The following is an 18,892-nucleotide window of genomic DNA, read 5'->3' on the forward strand; positions in this document are numbered from 1 at the left end:
AGCGTTTGGACGGTGTTTGAGAAGCCAACACGGGCAAGCAGACTATACCTCAGGTGGGTGCTTTATCTGTGAAAATCCCTTTGAATTATGTTTAAAGTTTATGTTTAAAATATTAAATTAATCAGTTAAAACGATTTATAATCTTAATTCTGAAAATGCATGTTGTAATTAGTTAAATTAGTACTTTACTGTATGTAATTTATTACATAAAATATATACATAAAAAGCAAACATCAAAACAGTGAGGATTACAAATGCAGTTAAATGCAATGCATAATACATCACAAAGAATTTCGAACATTACGTTTCAGACTAAGCATGAAAATAATCTGGCAGTTTAAACCATCTTTATAATTGTAATGAAAATATAGCACACATATCTCGTTATTGATTATGTCAGCAGACTTAAAATGTATCCTAAAATAACCTGTTGTGCAACAGCAGCAGCATCATTGCATTCTTTTTAGGAAAATACCAAACGCTTCTTATTATTTCAAACACAAACAATTTAGTTGTTACTCTTTAAAAGCTTGTGTAAGCTTAAATTTTTGCATATATTGCCAATAAGTTGAGAATGTCAGTCGTATTCTGTTCATTGCCAGCGCTGAAGCCAGTGTGGAAATTATTTGGCACAGAGCACAAATCAATATAAAACCATGTGAGGTAAATCAATTGAGGAAGCTCTGATTGTTGTGATGCTCTTTGAAAAGTATCCATTCACTTAAAAAGAAATAACAAAAAGAAAATACTATATTTAAAACCTGAAAATTATATATATATATATTTTTTTTTGGTATATATCTTGTATATTTTGCATACCAATAAAAATTTTTATGATAGTAATTATTAGTACATTATCTTTACAGAACCTGACTGAAGTATTGCTGACAATTATGAAGTTTGATTTATTAGAAAGCATTACTATTATGATACAGTAGAGAAGTTGCCAAACCATTCAGTCCATAAAACTGAAAATGAATCAATAAAACAGTAACATAACTGATATCTATATTTCACAGGCAATGGCACCACAAACAAAGCAAGAGAATGAATCTGAGGGGAAGCCTACAGAAACACTTGATGGTACGTACGGTGAATATTTAAACATGAGTTGTGTATCAAAATCAAAGCTGTTTTAGTAAAATGTCCCTCTTTTCTGTCAGTTCCCAGAGAGAAGTCTCTCTCCATGGCCCCTGCTGTCTCCACAGCGGCTCTAATAGAGGATGATCCCTGGGACATGCCTGAATTGCAGGACACTGGAGTTAAATGGGCAGGTAAGCTGAATGTTTTACAAAACTAACCTAAATACATATTTAGTTGTTAACCCTAAAGCCTGCTGTATTTCTGAGGCCTTTAAGTGAGGTATTAATGCTTTCTCTTTTTAAAGCTGTAAAAGATTAAACAATTAATGAACTGCTAATTCATATTTTTCTCTCTTTCTGTTACTTGTTTAGATCTGGACACGAAAGGGAAGATCTTGAGAGTTGTAACCACAGCAGCGAGCTAGCTGATTCTGCTGCTTGGTTTGCTCTACATGTTTGTTTGCTCACTGGACATCCTCAGCTCAGCTTTCCAGCTTGTTGGAGGTAGGCTATGCTTTTTAGTTTTTAGTGAATAATGCGTTACTTTCCTGGTGCTTTAAAAGGACAGTCCACCCAAAAATTTGCCTTCTGTCATCGTTTATTCAGCATCATCGTTCCAGACACATGTGACTTCTGTGGAACATATAAGAATATATTATGTTGGTAACCCAGCAGTCTTGGTTACCATTGACTTTCACTGTATGGACAAACATACATACATACATACATACATATAGGAAGTCAAATTTGGAACTAAAACTGTTTGGTAACTGACATTAGGCTATGTACCCTCATAATGTACCTTAAATACCCTCATAATGTTACGCAGAAGACAGACGTCACACAGGTTTGGAACAACATGAAGGTGAAGTCAAAGACAGAATTTGTATTTTTAGGTGACCTATCCCTTTAAATTAACACGCAGGCTGCAGCAATGTTCCTTGGTTAACGTCAAACTATTTTTTAGAGCTCCAAATATTTTTTTTTAGGTAAGGCAGCAGGGGACATTTTCCAGGAGAATACAGTGTTATCAAACCCTTTGGCAGGCCTGGTTATCGGGATGCTGGTAACGCTCCTGGTCCAGAGCTCCAGCACTTCCTCGTCTATTGTGGTCAGCATGGTCTCCTCCGGATGTGAGTATCAGATCAAACTAACACCGGCAATCAGAAGTATGACCAGTTTTCGATAATGTAAAGATGAATCAATCAATGCATTCTAAAAATGACAGAGTTTCGCGGTCACACTTTATTTAAACGTCTAATTTTCGCTGTTAAGCTGTTAACAAACAATTAACTACTACTTGCTTCAATGACCTACCAATTTGCTGCTTACTAATAGTTAGAAATGTATTGTTTACTTTAGTATTTGGGGTTAAGTATGTTGAATATGGTCATACAGAATATGTACTTCAAGAAACAACCAGTATGTTGACAATAGGCATGCTAAAAAAAGCAACCAGTTAATAATGAGAATTGGTCCCTATAATAAAGTGTTACCAGTATTTCATATCTGACTTCCATTGTCAGTTGTAAAACCATTCACTATCGTGTTATACTGTACTGTTACTTATGTGCCTGGAGCTTATTTTTGTAGCAAAATATTTGAATAGAACTGATTCGAACTGATCCGAATCAGGATTGCATACCTGATGTCATTATTTGACACAAAATCATAATCAAGTCAAATCACTGATGTAGGTAAATTTCACTTTTTGAACTTCTCAACAGTGCTGGAGGTCTCTACTGCTGTTCCTATTATTATGGGGACTAACATCGGCACATCAGTCACAAATACTGTTGTCGCCATGACACAAGTTGGCGACCGGAACAAATTCCGCAGGTAAGGATAAGACTTTAATATAAACTTCCCAAACAGGACATTGCGTGAACCTGAAACAGATTTCATGTTTCTGAGAGATATTCAGAATAGTTCACCCAAAAAAACAGAAATGAGTAAATGATGACAGAATTCTTATTCCCTTTAGTTTGATTGTTTATATAGTAATGATATCTAAATGAGATACGACTCTTTCTGTGTCCAGGGCATTTGCGGGAGCCACCGTGCACGATTTTTTCAACTGGCTTTCTGTCCTGGTGCTTTTGCCACTGGAAGTTGCCACAGGTTACCTCGTGAAGCTCACAGATCTCATAGTCAAATCATTTAATATCCAGAGTGGAGAAAATGCACCAGCCCTTCTGAATGTCATCACTGACCCACTCACCAATTCTATCATTGAGGTACGTAAAAGCATGTGTGAGCTCTCTCTGTATGCTGAAAGAAGCCAGCATTAATAACAAGACAGTGAAGGAGTGAATCCTACCCTTCATTAATTATATTGTCCTTCCATACAGTACAAAGTTACAAGGGTTAGTGTTCACAAAGAGCAAGAAAGATAAGTAATCTTAAACTACGCTAGAAGAATAAATATAAATAATTAATACTTTAAATGTATCTTTTTTTAAGCTGGATGAATCTGTGATAAGCGGCATTGCAATTGAGACCTCAAGCCAAAACAAATCTCTCATCAAGATCTGGTGTCAGACTGTCTCAAACACAGTAAGCGATTTCAAATGGAAGAAAAAAATGCCATTATATTGTGAACACATATGCCAAACTACTGGGATTTCTGACAACTGACAATATGTTGGGGTTTTTTTTCACTAGACTGTCCAGAATGTGACGGAATCGAGCTGCAGTGACGCCCCTTGTTGGGAACTGAAAAATGTCACAGAAATTATTAACATCAAAAAATGTGAGTTTAAAACTACATCTGTTTTCTATGATATTGATAATGCAGCGATGTTTGTGCTAATGCAGACTAAACAAGCAGTCGTGGTCACCTATCTGTGGTCTCTCTATTTTAGGCAATCACATCTTTGTGAACGCAAACCTTTCTGACCTGGCGGTGGGTCTGATTTTACTGGCTGGTTCTCTGCTCATCCTGTGCACTTGCCTCATTTTAATCGTGAAACTGCTCAACTCGATGCTCAAGGGCCAGGTTGCTGTCATCATCAAGAAGATAATGAACACTGGTCAGCGTCTTTCAGATAGTTTTCAACCAGAGTACAGATTTAAAAGTTGAATAAAGCAAAATCAATAAAGCTGGTTTAAAATTTTTCCACACTATATTTTGTGTTGGCTGCTAAACATATATGCATTTATATGTATTCAAACACACATATATATATATATGGTTGTTTGTTTTTTGTACACAGATTTTCCATTTCCATTTGCATGGCTGACTGGATACATTGCAATTGTGGTTGGTGCAGGAATGACTTTTATTGTCCAGAGCAGTTCTGTCTTTACCTCGGCTATAACTCCTCTTGTTGGTCAGTACAGCCATCTGTCTTTTAATTGTCTTTTATTGTCATTTAATAATGTTATTATTCACTCACCTACACGTTTTACCAAACCTATATGTTACTTTTGTGGAATGCTGAGTCTAATTTATGAAAAAAGAGAAATAAAGAATCTTTTTTATTAATTTATACTCAAATTTGTAAAAATTCATTTTAATCTTAATTTTATTTAGTTTAATTAATTTAGTACTTATTAAATCAGCTAAAATTGCATATTTGTACAAATGTTTTTAGCTTTAGTAAATAACCCTGATTTATGCATGAATTGGACATTGTTACTGTATATTGTAACTTAAATTTGAGTCTGTCTAGCAAGTCATATATATGTGTGTGTGTGTGTGTGTGTGTGTGTGTGTGTGTGTGTGTGTGTGTGTGTGTGTGTACAACTATTTACCTGCCTTTTCAAAGAACATTTGGGTGTATTTAACCATTTAACAACACTCCTACAAACTAATAAAGTGTTCTTTTGTTTGTTATTTTTGTTCTCAGGTATTGGTGTTATAAAGATTGAAAGGGCATATCCTCTTTCCTGGGATCCAATATCGGAACAACTACTACTGCAATATTAGCCGCCATGGCTAGTCCAGGGGAAACACTTGGAAATTCATTACAGGTTTGCATGACATGCAAATATATTCAGATGTATTCACAATCATGCTCACACAGCCAGTCCATAACCATAACGGCATAACTCTTCTCTCCATTAGATCGCCTTAGTTCATCTCTTCTTCAACCTCTCTGGGATTGTGCTGTGGTACCCAATCCCCTTCACACGTCTCCCCATTCGAATGGCAAAAGCTCTTGGCCAGCTAACAGCTCAATACCGCTGGTTTTCGGGCTTTTACATCATCGCCTGCTTCTTCGCTTTCCCTCTGTTGGTCTTTGGCCTGTCTTTGGCTGGTTGGCAGGTCCTCGTGGGAGTTCTTGTTCCAATAGTAGCCGTTCTGATCTTTGTTATCATTGTAAACATTTTACGGAAGCACAAACCTCATTGGCTTCCTTCTGCTCTCCGTTCTTGGGAATTTCTTCCTCTATGGGCCCACTCTCTTGAACCGTGGGATAGAGTAGTTACCGTAATGGCCGCTCGCTGCTGCTGTTGCTGCAAGTGCTGCAATGTTACGGAAGAAGACAAAGAGATGGGACAAGATGAAAATAAAGATCAAGAAATTGAAATGTATGACAATCCGACAATGACTGTTGAGATCAAGGAGGCCAAGAAAACATCAGACAGTTGTGAAATCCTCAAGGCAACCTCTTTATAGATAAACTGAGCATTATAGGTTATTACTGGACATATCCAACTCAAACTGGTTTTGATTTTGAACACCTGCAGACGACAGGTTATATCAGTGGACTTCAGAGCAAGAATAAAGAGGAAAGCAATATTTCATTTAAACATTTATTTTTAAAGTTGTACATTTATATTGCTTCTTATATTGAAATTTTTATACAAAGATGCTATTTTGTACAGGATATTGTTATTGTTAAATACACAATCTTATGTTACACATTATGAGATTTTCTGATTGTTTTATTTGCAGCAACATGAAAAGCATCCATTTATTTTTAATAGCTCTGTGTGGAATTAAATGCAAGCCGACACACAATATTTTCTAAGTCAGATTTCAGCTCTGCTCCGTGCTTTATCCTCCATCTTACTGTTTTCCTTTTATTTATGTAAACTTTATTTAACTTGGGCTTTTATATGCTGTAAAATCATCTGATCGTTTTACAATATTAAACTTAGTAATTTCTTGCAGTACATTAATGTATTCAGAATTTTAACAGTGTTACAAAACACAGCCGGTTGCATTGTTACACTAAAAATGAAGACTGATGATAATGTTTCTCTTGAATAAACAAGGAAGAATTAATTTCGATAATGCTGACACAGATAATTATTGTTATTCTGCAGGAAAATCTCAACATCTCTGTCATATCCTGCTCTTTTGCACTTTGAAATCAATGTTTATTGCACAATGTAATTGTGATGAATTGACTAATGTAAAACTTCCTGTGAGAATATGACCACTAGAAGCCAGTTTCCTTTGCTGCTGTGAATTTGAAGCCACAGTATGTAACTGTGACTTTATTGTGATCATATAGGAATACAATATTACTAAATATAATGCTATAATAAAACAAAATACTGTGAAAGTACTGACAGGAAAATGCTGCAAATTCATACTAAAACTAAAACAAATGTACTTTAAATGTACTTTAAAATAAAACCTTATATATATATATATATATATATATATATATATATATATATATATATATATATATATATATATATATATATATATATATATATATATATAAATGAGATTTTTATTGCTATTGTTTTGGGGGTGTGTGAATGCTATTATTAGTCTAAACTAAAATACTCTATCTATTCATTCCTCCTAGGGTTTCAATTCAAATTGCATTGATCACAAAATTATCAATATGTGCAACATAATTAATCAAACTAATTACAATTTGTTCACAATAACAATAAGTTTCTATGTTACAGTTCAGACTTTTTTCTTCTCAGAAATCAGAATTTTATCTCAGAATTGTGCACTAAAACGTCTGTAAACGAAAGGTTGATTCACAAACAAATTTGAACCTAGTGAGCAGGATGTCTTAATGAATCTTCCAAATAGACTTCACCGAATAGACTTCACTTACTGATTCAGAGTTAACACACTGAACTGCAAATCTTTTTATTTCGCAAGCCATAGCATCCTTGTGACCCCTCTTTCGCTGATTTGTGCAATGTAACATTCCCCTCAATAATATATCTTCCTCTATTAGAGTTAATGATTCTTCTTCTTAGGGCATGATTATCTGTGACATCTCCTATGTTCTTACATGTTATCAGACAAACTCATGATGTATTAGAAACTTTGGCCAGTTTGAGGCAATTACCTTAAGCTTTGTCTCTGTATCTGTTCTATCCTCTATCAACCGGTTTATGACATGCCACTATTTTAAGGGCCTTCTTCATAAAGGGATGAAATGGCAGAGGGTGAAGACGGAGGTTGTTAAAGTTATCAATTAATTGATAATAACCAGAATAACGCAGACTCAGAATGAAGATGAGGGGGAACAGCTTTGTCCTTTTTAGTCATATCTTTATGATTGGACATGTTATCCTGTGGTGTCTATCAGCAATATTTATAGAGATTACCAAGTACTAAATGAACTCTGCTTTGTCATTTGTGGTTTGCTGAATAATAAAAGATCACTAATGATTAAATATCAGTCTAAATATAAGTTCTTGGAACTAACTCAACTCTTTTGACTGACTGTTGTGCAACAATTTTAAAATCGTGCTTTAATGATTTCGTGCATTTCAGTATAAGGACCAGTTCTCACTATTAACTAGTTGCTTATTTGCATGCATGTTATTATTGGCTTTTTATTGTGAACAAAGGAATCTTTCATTTCAGACGTTAGTTGTCAAACTTCCTGAACGAGAGACTGTATCAAATATATTTTTGATAACAGCAATAAGGAGAAGATTGATTAAGTATAGAGTTATAAATATCATCACAGTCTATGAAGAGGGTTTATAAGATGCCGTGTTGTTGACTCACGCCTACAAGGGATTGTAGTAGTCTGAGTCTTATAAAATTAAAGGCATGAATAAGCATTTCACAGTTTCATGGTTCAGGCCTTTAAGGACAATTAGTGATTTCTATCTCAGCAGTTCTTGTTGCCGCTTGTTCATTCGTACTCCTTGGGAACACTGATAAGCTCTAAATAAAAAGAGAGATTGTTATTTGTTGAATCCTGTTAAATCTGCCTGCCAACAAAATACAGTTGCAGTAGCTAATCAGTTTTATCATGTAAATCATGTTGCAAACTACTATAGATTGTAGTAAAATTACGACAAGACGCTACCTCTTCAGCTCTAAAACATGTTGAAATCACGTGTAATATGATGATATAAAAAGCAGGTAATCCTAATGTCAATATAATAAATAAACTAGGCCTATTTCAGTCTTTAAACCCTTGAACTTTTACACAACATCAGAGTTAAATGCCTTTAATGCCATTAAAGATAAAGTTTACGGTCTCAAATCACATTATAAGTTAAAATTAAGTATTAAAATGTTCTCATAGACTTGATGAACTTATTGATGTTAATTTAATTGAGGGCAAAACATATAATCATTATGTAAGTAGTATATTATCTTACTGTAGTTACAGGTCAACCTGTCATGAAAAAGTGCCTTATTCAATAGGATGATGATCATGAATGATCACCTTGTGTAGATTAAATTAAATGTAGATTAAAACACAAAACAGAATGGCTAAAAACATAGGTGCCAGTAATTGTGGAGGGCACAGTATGTGTGAGCGCGCATTTGTGTTAAAGGCCACATTCTCATTTTTATCAATTTATCTTGATCTAACATAACTAAAACATAAACTAAAATAAGCATTAATAATAACTATATACACAAACTGTAATAAAAACTTACACACTTTGTACTTTACAAAAGGTACTATTATTTCACTATTGTTTTTCTTGTTCTTGGTATTTCTTTGTAATTATTAGTGGAGATCTTGCAATTTAGCGAAATATGTTTAAAAATAAATACTAGCCTACAGAACATTTGCATAGTGAAATAATACTGCCATCTGGTGATGTGAAAGCAGTTTGGTCGTTGTGGCAGATCTATCGCATTAGACCACGTAAAATGTGCAGGTTTATCATTTCAAAATTACTGGAATGTATGCGACTGTAAAAACTCTTATACTATTGACTTTTAATAGCGACATTCTTTTTAACTGCTTCGCGTCAGATCACTATTTCCTGACGTAGGTGCCATATTCCGCGGGCTTCCTTCCTTCTAGAAATCTTTTCTCACGGCCCGCGCTGAAAAGGTGCGGTCTGTCTTCCCATCGTGAGAACTTTCACACGCGTTTGGCTGGCAGCCGTCCGCAACTTACTCTCGCGATAACAAGGGCCGGCTCTCATTCGCTCCCATAATAAGCGACGGTGAATTCTCGCGTGACTTCTGAACTTTCCACGCCTGTGCCCCCTTCCTGCATTATTTCTCACACTGCCCCTCCCCCTCGTCTGTTGCCGTGTGGTGCGGAGCGGGGGAAGTCTCGCGATTGTTGGCGTTATTAGAGAGAGTTGGTGAAGATGGCGCCTGTTGTGACAGGGTAAGCAGCGAAATTATCAACGGACGGGGCATGGAAAAGTCACAGCTAAAATAAGTTTTATCTGTTTAGTCAAGATAATTTGCTTTGGTTTATGTCTTTATACCCACGGCCGCGTGTCTCTGTGCTGTTGGCCCGTTTCGACGCACTTTTGCGTGGTTATGAGGTTTTCAACGATGGGCTCTTTTATTCAGTTAGCCGCTTAGCTTTTAGTTAGCTGATAGATTTTCAGCAGTTTTCCATAAACACTGTATACTGGGAAGAACAAATCTTTAACTGTAAACACAGTAAGGCTGTATTAACGCCGTGTTTTGAATATTTAACATACTTTAATGTATAAAAATACTTGTATAAAATTTGAACCAACTTGTGAGTTGGTGTACGAGTGAGAGGGGGCAGGTTAGTTAGCAGATGTTAGCCAGCAGGGTTAGCTGGTCTAGTGAGTCCATAACAGAAGCTGGAAGCTTTCAAGAGGATCAAAAATGTTCACTTCGTTTCATAGTTATACTACTTTTAGCTTAAAATGTATTTGTAACGTCTCGTAATTTTTCTTATGTAAAATGCTGTTATGCATTTAAACTTTTAGGTTTATTTTGGCTTGTCTCAAAACCTGGTGAGCTGTCTAAATGGGCAGATAGGAGTATCTTATACACGCTTAAACTTGGTTATCCTGCCCAAAATATATCTTTCTTGGTAGACACATAACTGTACTATGACAGTTTTGTTTTTATTATTTTGAAGTGTGGATCAAAGCGACTGTTTGAAATTGGTCTTGACTCTGCTTATTTTGTTTGTAGGAAATTTGGGGAGCTCCCTCAGCCAAAGCGTTTAACAAGGTAAATGCACTGTAAACTTCACGTGCGATATTTATTAAATATATATAGGAATATATTGGGAAACAACAGCTTAAACGTTGTGTTTTGCGGGTTTTGCAGGAGGCAATGCGTAACTACTTGAAGGAGAGAGGAGATCAGACAGTACTCATATTGCATGCAAAAGTGGCGCAGAAATCATATGGCAATGAAAAAAGGTGAGTTATGAATTTTAGCTGTAAACGTATGTATTATTAATTGTTTCGGACAACATAAAATCACTAGTGATCTTATTAAAATGAATACAGATATCCGGTCTTCTAGTGGGTGATTAATCAGCATGGAAAAATGTTAAGTTATTTACACTGTGTCACCGTTTATACCTGATTTTTAACATCTGTCTTGAGTAATCGAGCATCAATTTTCAGCTGAGGCGCAATGTTAACATCTGTGATTGGATTTCAACTGAATGTTTCACCTTCTTTATGTATGCATTGATGTCCTTCTCATTGTTTTCAGAAATGCATCAGGATGCATTCATTACATGAGTTTCTGATTACTACAAAAGATGGGTCTTTACTTAAATAGACTTTACTTGAAAATTTGACTATTTGGGAAGTAAATGGATCATGTTTCATGACCACAATGAATCAATCTTTGTTAAAGTGTAGCTAAGCACACTTATTCAAGCATGCAAGTGAATTGTCTTTAATCGCTTAATACTCTTTGACTCCGTTAGATTCTTCTGTCCTCCACCATGTGTGTACCTGATGGGTTGTGGCTGGAAGAAAAGAAGGAGCTGATGGAGAGAGAGGGCTGCTCGAGCAGGAGTCTCAGCCTTGTGCCTTTATCGGCATTGGAAACAGTGAACAAGAAATGCAGCAGCTCAACTTGGAGGGCAAGGTGCTTTATGGATTTTATTATGGCAGCACGTGTTGTAACTGCCTTTGTAAAATAACTTAAAGAAGATCAGTGTACTGGCGTCACAACCTCTGTGCTTTGCTTCTGCAGAATTTTTGCACGGCGAAAACATTATACATTTCCGACTCAGACAAACGGAAGCACTTCATGCTGTCAGTGAAAATGTTTCTGGGAATAGCGCAGATATCGGGCGTCTTCCTCAGCAAACGAATCAAGGTCATCTCTAAACCTTCCAAAAAGAAACAGTCGCTGAAGAATGCAGACCGTGAGTCAAAATGATTTCTTGTTTTGCTCACTAAATGAGATTTAAACTTGTCCAGATTTTTTTTACACGGCTCATTTCTAATGTCTCTTTTAGTGTGCATAGCTTCTGGGACAAAGGTGGCTCTTTTTAACCGCTTGCGGTCCCAGACTGTCAGTACGCGGTACCTTCATGTGGAAGGGGGAAACTTCCATGCTAGTTCACAACAGTGGGGAGCCTTCTATATTCATCTCTGTGAGTTACTCACCATAAGTCTGCTATATTAAAAGTAGTGCCACACAGAGTTCATTACATCTAAAGAAAGAATGTGTATAAATGGCGTTTCGTGTTTAACGACTGCAGTTTTTCCTGTTAACTAATTGGTAATAACGTGTAATTCTGAATTCCAGTGGATGATGATGAGTCAGAGGGTGAAGAGTTTACAGTCAGAGATGGTTACATCCATTACGGTCAGACGGTGAAGCTGGTGTGCTCCGTGACTGGCATGGCTCTGCCCCGACTGGTAAGATTAAAAGGGTTAGGCTAAGAAATTGTGTCCTGTTCAATCAAGGAGTGAGACATAGTGAAAATGCGTTTTTGTACCAATGTAAATAGTAAGGGCTTTCTGGATGTGAAATGTTGTGTATTTCTTTGCAGATCATTCGTAAAGTAGACAAGCAGACAGCGCTAATGGACGCCGATGATCCTGTGTCCCAACTACATAAATGTGCCTTCTACCTTAAAGATACAGAGAGGATGTACCTCTGCCTGTCACAAGAGAGGATAATTCAGTTCCAGGTCAGTCCAGCTGAAAATTTTAGAAATGCACTTTGTTGCGTAGATTTGAAATAATGCCCGATATATCTGAGAGAATTACAATTCCTGATAGTCTTCGAATTCTCCTCTTAATGATTGTAAGGATCTGTAGTCATGTTAAATAATTTTTTTCCTACTCTCAGGCTACACCCTGTCCCAAAGAAACGAACAAAGAAATGATCAATGATGGGGCGTCATGGACAATCATCAGCACAGACAAAGCAGAGTACACTTTCTATGAGGGGATGGGCCCTGTACCCTCGCCTGTCACACCCGTGCCTGTTGTTGAGAGTTTACAGGTAATGCAGCACGAATGCACATTACATCGAACTGTTTTATAAAAAAATAGCATGACCAATCTGTCATAGTATTTGTAAGAATGCAACCTTGAACCCTTTATATTGTAGCTGAATGGAGGAGGAGATGTTGCCATGCTGGAACTTACAGGACAGAACTTCACGCCTAACCTAAGAGTCTGGTTTGGAGATGTAGAGGCAGACACCATGTACAGGTAAAACCACCACACCAATTACAGTGCTGCACAGTTCAGCAAATAGCTAATTATTTTACAATAAGAGTCCTGGTGCATGTTGTGCTTGTTCTTAATTAAAAGTTGTGCATTATATATATATAATTTATTTTTTTTTGCTTTTTTAGTAAATCGTGCACATTTTAAAATCGGTGTCTTGTGCATAATGGTGCAATAAGTAGTATTTTTTTTAAGATTATTGATATTTTGATTGCACAATAAACTGTATCTGCCATTTAATTTAACAAACTTTTGCAAGTTGTCTTCAGTGTTTAACACATACATTATATAGAATTTAATATAATATAAAAATCTAATCTGTGGAATTAGTTTTGAGATTATATGGTTTTAATTGGGTATAACTTTGGTTATAAAGTCTTAACTTTGCAGATACTCTGTGATTTTTTTTATATTAATCTCATTTTGTTTTCCTGTCAGCATAAGATATAAATATATCGAGAATATTCGTTACATGATTGTCAGCGATTCATAGTAACATGTTTCATCTTTGGCAGGTGTGGCGAAAGCGTGCTCTGCGTGGTTCCTGACATCTCTGCATTTCGCGAGGGCTGGCGTTGGGTTCGGCAGCCAGTGCAGGTTCCTGTGACTTTGGTCCGTAACGATGGCATCATCTACTCCACAGCTTTGACTTTTACCTACACGCCGGAGCCAGGACCACGTCCTCACTGCAGCGCTGCCGGAGCCATACTGCGCGCCAACAGCAACTCCTCCACCTCACCATCTTCTTCCTCCTCATCCTCCAGCCTACTGCTGCAGACAGCCGTTGACAGCCAGGCAGGATACGCAGCAACAGGAGCGTATCTTCATCTTCCTCGGCTATGTCTGTCTCCTAACCTGGGAATGTCAGCGTGTGTGTGTGTGTGTGTGTGTGTGTGAGTATGTGAGCCTTTGTGAGAGATGGTGATTCTTCCACTCGTAGACTCTCCTGCATAGATTCATGGGATACGGATCGCAAAAATGGATAATGGTGCCACAGAGAGAGAAGAAAAGAGGGACAAGACTTCACAAAGACTGGACAAAAAAATGAAGATGTCTCTTTTCTACTCTCCTCAGTCTCTCTTTGTTTGCGGTTCTTTTCAGTCTGTTTCCTCACTTGGGGAAGTGGCAAAAGAAGTGATGCGTGCCGTGGATCAAGATGCCACAGGATCAATGCATTAGCCTTACGTAAAAACAATCAAAAAAACAACAACAAAACTTTCTTTTCAAAACAGAGCCTTTTCTAAGTAAGTGCAAGCTGGAAGTGGCTTTGAGTGATGTTGTTTTCTACTAAAGGGCTAAATGCACTGTTTCGCCAGGCATGGAAGAAAAGTTATCATAGTAATATAGTTTTACGGACCAAGGAATATTATTATTATTATTATTATTATTATTTTTATTGATATATAATTTTATAAGCTTTAGCTAAGGTACATTTTTCACCTTTTTCAGTTTTATAACATATAGCAAACTTTTGTTACTAAATAGTTTTGTATATTTCTTGTGAGCGTTTGGGCTCAGAAGGAAAAGGTTCATGCATTTTAAAAGCCTGAACTTATAGTTGCCTTTACTCGTCTTGGCAAATGCCTTAAGTCATCTGGAGTTTCACCAGACCCTTTCTGTTTTGTAATAATATTTTATGTCATGTATATTGGTCAGTTTCGTTCTTTTTTTTTTTTTTTTTTTTTTTTTTTAAACCCCATTCTTTTTTTCCTTCCACTAAACCGAGATGTAATATTGATACCATTTTGTGTATTTGGGAGAAGGTGACTCCTCTGCTTGTTTTTTTTTTTTTTTTTTCTTTTCTTTTCTTCATATGAAGTCTTTAACACAAAAGCTTTAACTGACTTTGCCGTTGGCCTTATGTGCCATATCGCATTCATCACATAAGCGTAACCATTGATCTGGCCCTTTTCATTGGCTATAGATGTTCAAGCTGCCAACTTAATGTTAAACTATAAAATCACACCAAATGGCTTGCATTCAGTTGAACATAAACGCACAAAAATCCTTTTAATGGGTCAACGATTAAGTAATTATTCTGTTGACTCAAATCCTGTGGTAGGGAAGGACTGTACAGATCTCATTTGCATATCATTCACGCTTACTGCCATGTCACTAAACTATACAAAGAATGACTTTTGGGATTGTGTAAGTATAGTCATTTTACAAGTAGCATGAATGTTTGGATTCTCTCTAGATAGGGATGTCCAAATTGACTTCTTTTCTGAATCAACCAATTTAGGGCCAGATTTACAAATTCTCTTTCGGTGATCAAAATTACTGTCAGGATTTTGTGAAAAATGTCACGATAATGCATGGTTATTGCATATTTGATACAAAACTAATGGGAAATGTTTTAGGTTTGCGGTTGTCAGTTAACCATTGTTTAACACTTAAAGTATAGATTGCATTAGTTATTGGAAATGATGTGGATGTTTGTATATGTTAATTTGCACATTGTGATTAGATCACCCACAAAACTTTCCAGTCCTGTCATCGCTTTTATGGTATTGTGGTTCCACTCTAATTTACCCATGTAAATCTGGCCCTTAACAGGTTGCATGACATGCTCGTTGACTAATCGGTTTTATAGTTAGTTAACAGTTTTTAACTAAACATGGCGTCACTTGTACTGGGACACTCAAATGTTTGTTTGAATGTAGATAATCTAGATAATCTAGTCCACCTCACTAACTGACTGGTTTGTTTTTGGACTCATCACTGCTTGGAGTCATCTAGCCTATCTGTTTCAAGCTGAATGGAAAGAACCGGAAAAAGCACTTGTTTTCGCACATGCTGCGTGAAGACGTTTGGTTGATAGATTACGGGAAATTGAATCTTATCCTGCCTTTTATATATGTTGACAGGCCTTCGTGAGCATCACTGCTACAAAAACGTGCCCTTTTAAATTGATGTCACATGCAACCTTTTTTTAAATCAAATGTTTAGAACCAAATGTTCGCTTCTGTGATAGCTGTAGTCTAAAGCAAACTAAAAATGAGGCCTTAAACCACTACTGCTTATTAACAGGATCTGTAGGTGAAATATTACACTACAAATGATGTCCTTTTGTGAAAAGGGCACGATTGTTTATACCTTTTTTCAGTATCATTCACAGAGCAAAACATCTCAATTCTGCTCCTTCTGTGCATCTTGGTTTCTTCTGTTGTACTTTTCCTGCCCCCCACAACTCTGCGTGCATCATCTGATCAGAGAGAAAGAGAAACTTCTGGAATTTGTTTTTAATCAGTATGGACTGCATTTTGTTACTGTTTGGGATTTATATGGGAATGACAGAAGTAGTTCCTCAGTGGTTTTGGTTCTTTTAATTTATCCGTTTCTACCATGGCTAATACTAATATACGAGTCTAAATGTTATATTGGTTATTTTATAACATTATTGTATTACTTTTAATGGTTATGGTAATATTTCCAAATATTTCTTCCATGATTGAGGGAAAGTTACTATGAAACTTGTTTTGTACGTCATTGTTTTTAAGCGGCAAGGCATGTTTGGTCTGCATCAGAAACCGTTGCTTTGGAAGAAATCCCAAAACCCAGTAATTCTTGCAAAGCCATTGACTAGTATCTACTGTGAGCAATTCCTCAATCAGGGAAGAATATCATAGCATATCTTGTGCAAGTGCCGAAATGGAAACTGCCAAAACTAAAAGGTCAAATTGTGAAGGTCATGCCTAACTTTTCCACTTTTGTCTTCAGTGTTATCTTCTCTTGTATCCAGCTGTCTTCCAGTGTTTTTTTTTTTTTTTTTTAAATCACAGGACCTGATCAAGACTAACCATGTTGAGTTTCATTTCTATCTATCACATAAGTTAGTTAGTTTGCCTGTCACCTGTGCCACTGTGCTTACATTGAACAGAAACTAGTGTGTTAGATCACTGTTATCTTTGTCCGTTTGTCTGTAGAAAAAAAGGTGAGAATTGGTGTCTGTTTTCTCAACCGTTTCAATGGATTGTTTTACATTTTGGAAGTTACCAGCCTTTGCCAAATGGCTACCAGCTGTTCTGGTTTTGAGTGCATGCTCTCTAGCAAATTTGAACTGTATTGGTGCTGTCTAACTCCTAAAGGGCCAGTGTATCTGTTGCTTTTGAAATGGATCACTAAACACTGTAATAGATGCAAAAAAGTGTCAGGTTGTTCATTTGTTTTTGTTTTTACGATGCTAAAATGCGTAATACACACCCATCAAGGATGTGCGGTACAGAGATTGCTGCCGCCCAATGACTACTGTGTGTGTAAAGGATAGTTTTGTCATCATTTGCTTACGCTCGTATCTTTCCAAACGTTTTTTTTTTTTTTTGGAACACAATAGAATATAGTTTTTGTCAGTACAATGAAAGTCAGTGGATGGGATCTGGAAACATGCTGGACCATATTGACTTTGATTGTATGGACTAATAAATTAATTTATAAAAATTGTACACACACTAGCTGTCAAATTTTTGGAAAAAATCAGATATTTTTTCATACTCATTTTTATTTTAATTATTAAAAATACAATAAAAATAGTGTTCTTGTAAAATGTTCTGTGTTCAGCCATTACTCTAGTCTTCAGTGTAACGACTGATTTGGTTCTCAATTGTGAATATATTAGCAGTGTTTTGCTGCTTAAAATGGAAACCACAATCATTTTTTCTAGGATTCCTTAATCATAAGACTGTTCAAAAGCATTTATTTTAAATAGAAATATTTAGTAATATGGTACATTTGTATCCTGTTACTTACATGGATATTAAAAGACTGTAGTAATGGCTGCTAAAAAATTCAGTTTTGCCATCATAAATTAAAATAAACCTTAAAATATAAATTGCAACAAAATATGTTTCTAGTATTACTATTTATTTTACTGTATTTTTTGATCAAATAAATCCAGCCTTGTAAACATAAAGGATTATGTTAAAAGGTATTAAAATATTTAAAAATGATCAAATAGTAAGTTAATCAGATAATAAATATGAAAAATAACGTACATACTTTATACGATTCATAGTATGAATAACCCCCTACTACAAAAAGTGTTTCCTAGAGACCTCTGGGGGAAACCCCTAGTTTAGCGAAGTAGCAGAAACGCTATAGTCTAGCAGTATGGTGATACACCATTCCAAACATACCCATGTTTACCACACTCTGCTTGCAGTATAAATTGAGAAGTCTTTACAGTAGAGAAGTGGATTGATTTACATTGTGGTTTGCCACACAACAAATTGGACCTCAACGCCACTAAGACCATTAAGAAATGAACTCTTCTTAGTCTACTGGTCTTGACGGATTCTTCAGTTATTATGGTGAAATCCCATAAACTCTCCAAAAATAACCCTAGAGAAATAACCGTCAAAGAGACAGCTTAAAACACACATACAACCAAGCCCATGTTTAAAAGTCAACAAGAACACTGTGTGCTAAATGATGCATCACTAGAAGCAAAGCCAACAGAATGTATTTTTTTCCACTATAGATTGATGAGATCTATGATGGCCACCAGGGGCAGAAAAGAGATGGTGTTTCTCACATTCACTTTGAAGTGAGTTTGCCTGAATTACAATGACAGACAACTGTCACATTGTACATGTTCCAAGGGCCAAACGTTTCCCCACTGCTTGGCATCCACTTGCTCGAGCCCCACTTTTATTTTTGGACCATATGAGGTTGTTAAGGTGTAACATGAAACTTTCTTTCTGTTGCCGTTTCGGAGCGTATGAGTCTTCGACTATGTTAATCTGATAGGGCTCTAAATTTAATACCGAGGCCAGGATTGTGTGTGTGTGTGTGTGTGTGTGTGTGTGTGTGTGTGTGTGTATACGTTTAGGCCTATATGAGAGAGTGTGGCGTTTTACTATGAAAGCCCTTCAAAATGAAAATTATCAGTAAAGATTGCTTAATTTTGTCTGATAGACATTTTATAAATCTAGAGTTGGGTATAGATACGCTCCCAAACTATTTAA

The 18,892-nt window shown here is 36.2% G+C and overlaps 2 protein-coding genes across 2 annotated transcripts; both read left to right on the forward strand.

The window, feature by feature from the left end:
- On the forward strand, positions 1-5,957 carry slc34a2a (solute carrier family 34 member 2a). Its single transcript, XM_043230871.1, is given in 14 exon segments — positions 1-53; positions 1,020-1,083; positions 1,164-1,274; positions 1,455-1,586; positions 2,072-2,215; positions 2,810-2,921; positions 3,124-3,319; positions 3,546-3,638; positions 3,747-3,834; positions 3,947-4,114; positions 4,298-4,414; positions 4,934-4,969; positions 4,972-5,057; positions 5,152-5,957. Coding segments are annotated over 13 exon segments (1,899 nt in total). The 5' UTR covers positions 1-53; positions 1,020-1,022; the 3' UTR covers positions 5,707-5,957.
- Positions 5,958-10,551: 4,594 nt separating this feature from the next.
- Positions 10,552-13,961, forward strand: rbpja (recombination signal binding protein for immunoglobulin kappa J region a). Its single transcript, XM_043227086.1, is given in 12 exon segments — positions 10,552-10,640; positions 11,162-11,208; positions 11,211-11,240; positions 11,243-11,325; positions 11,434-11,608; positions 11,702-11,839; positions 11,995-12,107; positions 12,242-12,382; positions 12,544-12,699; positions 12,808-12,911; positions 13,445-13,746; positions 13,749-13,961. Coding segments are annotated over 12 exon segments (1,413 nt in total). The 3' UTR covers positions 13,784-13,961.
- Positions 13,962-18,892: the final 4,931 nt, after the last annotated feature.

Source organism: Puntigrus tetrazona, chromosome 1 (assembly GCF_018831695.1).
Source record: "Puntigrus tetrazona isolate hp1 chromosome 1, ASM1883169v1, whole genome shotgun sequence".
Taxonomy (NCBI): domain Eukaryota; kingdom Metazoa; phylum Chordata; class Actinopteri; order Cypriniformes; family Cyprinidae; genus Puntigrus; species Puntigrus tetrazona.